General features: G+C 64.3%; 1 protein-coding gene across 1 annotated transcript; it reads right to left on the minus strand.

Annotated features, from left to right (window-relative positions):
- Window positions 1-2,368: 2,368 nt before the first annotated feature.
- CBX8 (chromobox 8) lies at window positions 2,369-7,242 on the minus strand. Its single transcript, XM_040456590.1, has 5 exons — window positions 7,085-7,242; window positions 6,650-6,693; window positions 6,399-6,464; window positions 6,218-6,284; window positions 2,369-5,767 (listed from the first exon to the last, which is right to left on the minus strand). The coding sequence occupies exons 1-5, from the start codon at window positions 7,151-7,153 to the stop codon at window positions 4,874-4,876; spliced, it is 1,140 nt and encodes a 379-aa protein (XP_040312524.1). The 5' UTR covers window positions 7,154-7,242; the 3' UTR covers window positions 2,369-4,873.
- Window positions 7,243-8,630: the final 1,388 nt, after the last annotated feature.

An 8,630-nucleotide genomic window follows, 5' to 3' on the forward strand; every position in this document is an offset into this window, starting at 1 on the left:
CAAGGGCCCCGGCCCGGCCCTCGGCCTCCCCCCGGACTCAGCCCCGCGCTGTCGGGTCCAGCCCCAGGGCGCCTGGCGCGATGGGTCAGCAAGGCTCCGAGGACGCGGATCCCGCCGGCTGAACACCCCCCTCCTGTCCTCAAGGGAGGGCGCAGAGGGGGCGCCCACCGTGGCCCACTGTGGCGCGCTTTTGGGTGGGGGAGACGAGTCTTTCCCGGCTCATTTGGAAACCCAGGAAGGCACTTCGCGAATCGAAAGGCCGGGAGGGGGTGGGCGCCGGGAGAGGGACTGAGACCATCGCCTCTAGAGGGCGCGCGCGACCCGCGGAGTTCGAGCCTCTGGCTCTTGGGACGCGCGGGGGGACAGCCCCCACCTCTGGCTCCGAGCTGCCCCCGGGAACCGAATGGCGCGATCCCCACCCCGACTGCTCCCAGGTGCCCCTGGCTACCTCCAATTCCGAAGTCTTGGGAAGAAAGCCCCGGCCCCAACCCACGGCCTCTTCCCCGTGTCCAGGCCCCCGAGGCTGGACGCCGTGGAGCGCCGCCAAGCACGGAGCAGCTCCCATCCCAGACTCCAGCTGGATCCGAGGCCCCCTCTGGGCCTGGAGGACTTTTTGGTGAGAGGAGGAAATCAGAGCTTGAGCCCCGGAAACGCCCGGTGCCGGCCTTCTCGCCGTCGGGTCTCCCGCGCACAGCACAGGGCCTCGACCAGGATCCGTGCGCTGTGAGCACCAAAGGGACAGAAAAATGGATTCGATCCGACGCGCTCCGAAGAGCCACAAAGATTCCAGTTCAACCGGCGGCAGCCACAGGAGCCGGCCCGGCCCTAGGGACGCAGGCGAGCCGACCCAGGACGGAGGCGGCACCGCGGGCCAAGGCCTCCCTCCCCGGCTGGTCGCTTTCCCGGAGAACCTGCCCAGGGAACGGAGACCGCGGAAGGAGCTCTCGGTCAACGCAGAGGGTGCTGGTGCCCAGGTAGCCGGGAAGTGGGGGCTGAGTCGGAGCCCTCCACTCTTCCCGAACATGAGCCCACTCCGCTGTCCAGACACCCAGGAGAGGTCGCTTGAGGGAGTCCCGGCCGAGCAGCTGGGCCACAGCTCAGGGGCTGGTCGCCCTCCGCGCCCCTCGCCGGCCTCCCCACTCCATCCCCGCCCCGCCCCGGACTCCGCCCGCAGAGGGCGCGGGCCCCTCAAGCCCGTAGGGCGCTCAAGGCCCCGAGACCCTCTGCCCAGAGCCTCCCACCCCCCCCCACCCCCCACCCCCACCTCCCCGCCGGCGCAGGTCGCTCCCCACCTCCCGGATCCTCCCACTGGGCTCTCAGAATTGGGGAAGGAGGCGACGAGAGCACCGTCAAGGGCGGGGTCCCCAATCGGTTGGCCGAGGACAGAAGATGCGCGGGCGAACGCGTCCCCACGCCCCTCCCTTCGCGCTCTGCCAGGGCGCCTAGGTCGGGGCTTCCCTGCGCGACAAGGCCCGCGGCGGCTTCGGGGGAGGTATTGGGACTTTGCGGTGGCCGCCTTGGGGTCCGGGAGGCGGCTCTCCTCTGCCGCCCCACGCCCGCGCCCAGCAAAGTCTTCTTGGGCCGGGAAGGGCCGAGAACCCCCCCATCCCCACCCTGCGCTCTGCTCTCCCCCGACCGCGCCTCGCCCGGCGTTGGGGCTTTTACACCCCAAGAAGGCCGGGGACGGAGATGCTGGCGGGGGGCGGGGGGCGGGGGGCGCGGGGCTGCGCCGCGGCAGCCCAGGTTCACTAATCACATCAGCCTGCTCTGCGCCGGCTCCAAGCAGTCAGTTGCCTAGCAATACCCGCGAATTCAATTCCTCAATCAATAGGCGCGAGGCGCTGCATTTCGGGGAGCGCTGGCGAGGCTGGGTGGGTCTGGGGGGCGGGTCCCGCGACAGCACCGGGAGGCAGGCCGAATGACCCGGGGCGCGCGGCTTTGGGGCGCCCGGGCCTCGGGGACCAGCGACGTCGGGCCTAGGGGTGGGGCGCGCGGGGGGAAGCCCCGCCAGAAGAAAGGGGACCCGAGAGGTCGCGCCCGTCCTCCTGGGGTCCCCGAGTTCCACCTGGGCCCCAGAGAAACGCGGCCGCTAGGTGAGGAAAGGCACGACCCCCACCCTCCACCCCAGGAGGCTAAGGAGGGTCACACCCCACTCCCTCCGGGGCCCGTCTCTCCCCCCTCCCCTAGCTGGGAAGTTCCCCCGGTCGGGGAAGGGCCTTTGCGGCGCGGGGATCCTCCCGGGCCCACGGGGCCCAGGGTGGGGGTGGGTGGGATGGGCAAGGAGAGAGGAAGAAAGGGTCCTCTCTCCCGGGGCTACGCTTCCCTCTGCTCGAGTGGGGGGGAGAAAACAATAAAACCGAGACACGTCTCTATTTACAAAGTATATATTTAAACACGTAGAAAGCGGTATTGGGTACAGACATTCACGACCGCAGAAGATAGGTACCGAAGCTTCACTCTTGAGCTGAGGCGGGGGTCGATTCGAGATTTGTACACATCTTAGAATTAAATAAACCCAACACGCGCGCACATCCCGCGCGGTTGCAGACTCCCAGCCAAGCGGCCCTGGCCCCCGCCCTCCCACCCCCCAGGTCAGCGTCGCAAGAGCGAGCGGAGAAGACACACACGCACGGCCACGGACAGACGGCGGACAGAGGGGGCTCCGGGAGCAGAACCAGGCTGGCCAAGGAACGTCGGAGGGAAGGGGCAAAGTCAGCCCCGAGGGAGGGACACGGGAGCCAAGAGGGCGAGGGACAAAAGGAAGGCGGCAGCCAGGTGAAGACACGTGTCCCCGAGTTACCGTCCACTGGGTAACAGACACGCCCCTTCGAAGAAGCCTCGTCTGAAAATAGCGTCCACATTTAAATAGATACACTTGGTCAACGGCGCTTCTTTATACAAAGTCTAAAATATCAGTTTTACAAATGTGAGCAGATAAAAATCCCCATTCGAGGGGCTTCTCTTTATAGGCGCAATTTGATATTCAAAAACAAATAAAATCATGTAGTACACCGTGTCCCCCCTTTTTTTTTTTAAACCCCCTCTCTTTAAAGGCAAGAAAGTCTGGGGGAGAGAGGGAGGTGGGAAAATGGGAGTGCGGAGGACAAGGCTGGCGTGCCCACTCCGTACCCCCATCCAGAAGCTCCCCCCAGCTCCGGCCCCCTGCCTCTCTCGTCCCGAGTCTGTGCTTCCTCCCGTGCGCCGGGCCCCCCTGCTCTCCCTCGACAAGCAGGGGGGCAGTCAGATCTCCCTAGCCCTTTAAGTGCGGGGGAGGCCGGGGAGGCCGCAGGATCAGCCCTCCAAGGGACGGAGGTGTGGGGGGGGGGGGGGGGGGAGGACAGATTTGTGCTTTCGAGTCAAAAGAGGGGCGCGCGTCCTGCGTCCCTGGAGCGCACGGGGGCGCCCCGGGCCCCGCCGCCGCGCACGGCCTCCCCCGCCGCGGGCCGTCTCTTTTCAACTCCCGCTCCTCCCGCCCCCTTTGGCGGAGCCTGAATGTCGAGTTCAAATAGAGAACACTCCGCGAATCGAAAAGGCCTATAAATTATAGCTTTTGCTTTTAAGAAGTGGGGGGGAGGAAAAAGCAAAAGTTCTGATGCGCATTCTTGGATGAAAACCTCGCCTCGCCCCTCCTTTCCCCTCGCCCGCCGGAGCCGCCGGGAGGCGAGTCCTGCCCGGCTCCTAGAGCCCCGAGCCCAGACCCTGCGCCGCACTCCCGGCCGGGCCCGCCGCCGCCGCGCCTCCCTCCGTGGGTCCCGCAGGGTGGGCCTGTGTGGCCGTGCGTCCATCCGAGAGCCGGCGGCCCGCCCTCCCGGAGGGAGTGAGGCTAGTCCAACTCTTCCTGGGAGGTGGGGGCCACCGTCTCTGCTCCTGGCGAAGCTAGAGTGCGCGAAAAGGCAAAGTCCGCCCCCAAACACTTTTCCTGTAAAACAACTGTCTCGAACTCTGGGCACTGACATGCAATCCTCCCAATTTATCCTGGCATTTCGGGAATGTAAACAGATTCGCTGGGTTTCTTTTCTTTCTGTGGAGTAAGGAAAGGAATCGAGGGAACTGGGAGAGTTTATCCACATTACATACACACGATCTGATCTGCGTGTGTAACACACACATCTCCCTTAAAGTGCATTTCCTGGTGTGGTCCCCGGGGCGGGGGTGGGGGTAGGGGGGTAATCTGCTGCTCCCCAACCACCTGCAACTCCTTAACTTTTTACCTTCAACATCACACAAAAGTTATTCAAGTTAATACTTTTTTCCCTCAACAGACCTCTTAATCTTAAAAAAAAAAAAAAAAAAAAAAAAGGCAAAACAGACTGACCCCACCCCCTTTTTTTCTGATTGGGGAGCTAATCTTTTGTTGGCCTGGTGGGCCAATGGGAAGAGAGAAAAAATCCGGGTCCTGCCTTGGTTCCAGGGGTCTGCCTTGGGGCTGTGGGAAAAGGGAGGAGGGGCGAGGTGGGTAGGGCAGTCCCTCCAGACACGATCAGAGAGTCCAGTACCTAGGTCCCCAAACTCCTTAGTGCTCTGGGTGGCTGAGGGGCGGCGACTCAGCCCGTCTGCCCCAACTAAACCACGCTGAGTCTCTCTCTCTCTCTCTCTCTGCTTGTTTAAATAAAACAACTTCAAGAGTTGAAATATATATATTTAGATATTTTTTCTTAAATAACATATTTACATCTAATAGAAAATATAACTCTAATCTTTCCAACCAAAACTGAGGGGAGGGAGGAGAAATGGAAAGGACTGGGGTATGTGAAGTTAGGGACAGAGCCAGCCCGGAAGGCCGCCTCCCACCCAGAAATAAAAAGCATTAGGCCAAGTTTGCACTCCCACTCTCTCTCCTGCTCTCTTGTCCTGCGATCACCCACCCAGCAATTCATCTTTTCTCTTTAAAAAAGCCTTGGTCCGTGTTACTTTCCTTAATGGTGACGGTCAAAAAGTTTGAGGTCACGTCGGTGACCACCACCTTCTCCAAGTTGGTCAGAGAGGGACTCCAGGATTCCTCCTCTGGGTCCCCCAGGATTCTGGCCACTGGGATCCTGGCGATGAGGGAGGGCCTTCCCCCCTGGGCCCCCATGTCCCGATACAAGCCCCCCACAGAGCCAGGAGTGCCTGAGCCATGCCGGACCCGAGGGCCACCAGGGTCCAGGGTGCCCTGGCCTCTGGCCTCCAGGAAGGTCGCCCTGTGCTTTATGACCCTGGCCGGAAAGGTGTCCACTGCCAGCTTGCCTGTGGCCTCGGCTGGGCTGGGGCTGGCCACACCGCACTGGGCCAGGTCCGAGTCCTGCCTCCGGGCCAGCTGGATCACGCTGTGGCCAGCTGGGAACTTTCCTGCCCCGGAAGGGGCCTCGTCCAGCTTCCTGCCCTTGAGGTAATCTCCGAGGCCATCACTGGGTTCTCCCAAGGGCCTCTGCGAGGGGTCCAGGAGCTCCTTCCGGGGCTTGGGGCCTCGCTTCTTGGAGCTGTCTCCCGGCGAGCTGGGCTTGTCATCCGTGCGGCTGGTACCCCGCTCACGCTCCCGCTCCCTCTCTCGCTCGCGCTCGCGTTCCCTCTCCCGCTCTCGGTCCCGGTCCCGAGGGGGCTCCACTCGGCAGGTGCTGCTGGTGCTGCTGCTGCTTCCCGGCGGGGACAGACCCATGTTCCGAAGGCCCTCACGTGCCCGGGATGTAGAGGCCAGGTCCTGGGGCGAGCGTCCAGGGTAGGGGATCCGGATGCCCCGGGCCGAGTCACTCCGGAACTCGTAAGTTTTGGCCTTTGCTTTGGCCTGGGCCTGCAAGAGAGAAGGCATGTCAAGAGCAGAGCAGGGCCCTGCCCACTCCCCCAGGACCCTTCTTGGGGGGGGGGGGAGGCCTCCCTGCTTCACCCTCTGATGCCTCCGAATTTCTCTATGGGTGGGGGTGGGGCTTAGGGGCAGCAGTCTGGGGGAAGCAGAGAATTTGTCTGGAAGCAGCCATTTGCAGAAAGCACACTTCTTGTGTTTGATTATATGTCTATTTGGGATGGCTGTGGGCCGAATCCTAGTGTGCTGAACCCCTTCCCCCAAGACGCCTCTGGGCACTGCCACTGACCCGGTGACAGCCTGTCTGGGGACTCCTTCCTAGATTACAAATAGCCAAGAGCAGTGGACACCCCCAAAGCTCCATAAGCCCTCCGCCCCCCCCCCCCCCCCGCCAAATGACACTATAACATTACTGCCCACCACTGGACACTGCCCTCCTACCTTGAGAAGGAAGGTTTTGGGTTTGGGTCCTCGCTTTTTGGGGCCATAGAGCTCCATCTCCCGTTCCCTAGAGAAAGGAAGGAAAGAGAAAGGGGTGTGTGAGTGAAGAACCTAGTGGGACTCCAGTCCAGGCTGGACCCGTGTTCCTAAGTGAGAGTCTGAGGCTTGAAAGGGCCTGTACCTTTCCTCGAAGGCTGCGAGCAGGCGAGCATCCAGGATGTTTTCTTCGGGTTCCCATGTGCTGTACCTAGAGGAAATCAGGAAGAAATGGGCGTCAGTCCCGGGAACAGGGAAAGAGCGGCGGCTGTGTGTGTGTACGTCTGTAACTTTTCTTGTTGCATTGTATTGTATTTCAATGTAAAGGGAAAAAGAGGAAGAAAGAAACCTCCCGAACAACAGTCTGGGGTTGAGAATTGCATATAACCTACTTACTTCTGCGACCAGCCCTTCCATTTCACGAGGTATTCCATGCGTCCCTGCGGATGCAAAGGGGGAAAATGCGTGTGTGCAAGGGGAGAAATGCATGACGAGGACACAAGAAATGCATGCAAAAAATGCATGCACCAAATGAATGCGCGAAATCCCATCGCGAAAGGCACGCGCTCGCTGCATCACCCCCTGCACGAAACGCTGCACAAAGTGCATGCACCGGCATTCATCCCCCCACCCCGCCCCCCACCCATGCAATCTGTGCATCGCTGCAAGTCTAAGGAAAGCGCTTGGGCTCAGAGCCGCCGCCGCCGCCGCCACGGCCGCGGCCGCTGCTGGGACCTGGGGGAAGGGAAGCTGGGCTGCAGCAGGAGGAGGGAACCCAGGCCGGGAGGGGAGGGCTCGGCCAGCCTCGGTCCAAGGCCCGGGGGTACCTACTTTCCGTATGCGCCGCTTCAGGAGGGCTTCGGCCGCGAACACCCGCTCCCCCACCGCTGAAAGCTCCATGTTGACTCGCCGCTTCCCCCCTTGGCCGCTTCCAGGAGCAGAAAAGCAGCAGCCAGCGCACGACAGACCATAATACTCTCCCGCTGACGTCAGTTCTCCTCCCCCTCCCGCGCGCCCGCTCCCTCCCCGCCCCCCTCCCGCGCGCCCGCTCCCCCTCCCCTCCCGCCCCGCGCTTCCTCCGGCCCCACGTGTTGCTAACGACGTTGCTAAAGCGGAGCGGCTGGGGCCTGCGCCCCTGCGCGCCGATTGGGCGAGCTCCGGGCCACGCCCCTCTCCCTTTCTCCCCCGCGTTGCTACGTGACCCGCGTTCCAATCGCCAGGGGGCGGAGTCCGAGGCTACTCCAGAGACAGAACGCGAGGGGGTGGGGGCCGCCGCCGGAAGTGACGTCGCCGGGAGGGCGGGCCCGGCCGCTGTCAGTCTGCGGGGCTGGCGCGGGGGCCGTCCACCCTCTGTCCTGGCCGGGGGCCCCCTCCCCCGCCACCAAGATGTCCCTCCGGTGCTCCGCGTCCCCCAAGGCTCTCGCTGGGACCCCCGCGGCGGTGTCAGCCAGGCCCCGCCCCCTCCGCAGACCCCGGCCGCCCCACCCCCACCGCGCGGACTCGCGCCCTCCCCTCCCCCCACAGCCGCCGCCCGCGCCGCACAATGCACAATGCACAGGTGCTGGGGCTCCGCGGGCAGCGCCGGCACCCCGAGAGCCGGCCACGCGCCCCGACCCCGCTCCCTCCTGGCCCCCTCACCCCTTCCGCACACCCGACCCTCGGTCTCCATGACGACGGCCTCCCCCGCCGCCGCCAGCCCCATCCCGCTAACAAATCAATGTGCCTGTGTCTCGGTCTCCTGTCGCGCAGCCCTGCCCTCGGCCACCCTCCGGGCCCTGCGAGTCGAGCTGGGCTCCAGCGCTCACTCCCAGCTCGGAAGCCGAACGCAAGACCTAGTGGACACCCGCTGTCTCCCCGCCCCCACCCAGCCTTCCCGCGTCCCAGGACCCCGCGGGGACGTCGCCGCGCGCCTTCTTCCAGCCCCCTGACTCGTCCCCGACGCCCGCAGCCACCTGCCCCTGCCTCCAGCCCGTGCTGCTCGTCCCCGCCAGGCCCCGGCCCTGCGCGTCGCCAGCCCCAACCCAGCCGCTCCTTGCCCCCGGCCGGCCTGGGTGTGTTGGGGGACTGGGGGGAGGGCGTGGACGACCACCAAGGCAGAGCCTGGAGCTTGGCTGGGATTGGGACGAGTAGCTGCGGGCGCGTCCCGCTCCCCGCGGACCCCGGCGACCTGCGGGGCCTGCGCCGTGCACTTCCTGTCCACGGCTCTTCCCGACGTGCGCAGCAAGACACTCGGCCAGGGAACCCCGAGCGGGAAGTGGCGGGGGCGTGGCGGGGTCCAGTGCCTCCAGGGGGACCGGGGCTCCAGAGCGAAGATAGCAGGTCCGGGAAAGGGGGCGAGGGTCGGACCACGGACTCCTCGCGCGCGCACACACGCGCG

The sequence above is a fragment of the Herpailurus yagouaroundi genome, unplaced genomic scaffold (genome assembly GCF_014898765.1).
Source record: "Herpailurus yagouaroundi ecotype Mexico unplaced genomic scaffold, PumYag 217, whole genome shotgun sequence".
NCBI classification, from domain to species: Eukaryota; Metazoa; Chordata; class Mammalia; order Carnivora; family Felidae; genus Herpailurus; species Herpailurus yagouaroundi.

Excerpts from the sequence above, each read along its gene's own strand:
- CBX8 (XM_040456590.1), bottom strand. The coding sequence starts at position 7,153 with ATGGAGCTTTCAGCGGTGGGGGAGCGGGTGTTCGCGGCCGAAGCCCTC. Across the intron at positions 6,694-7,084 it reads TGAAGCGGCGCATACGGAAA|GGACGCATGGAATACCTCGT; the intron begins GTAGGTACCCCC and ends TTGCATCCGCAG. Across the intron at positions 5,768-6,217 it reads CCAAAACCTTCCTTCTCAAG|GCCCAGGCCAAAGCAAAGGC; the intron begins GTAGGAGGGCAG and ends TCTCTCTTGCAG.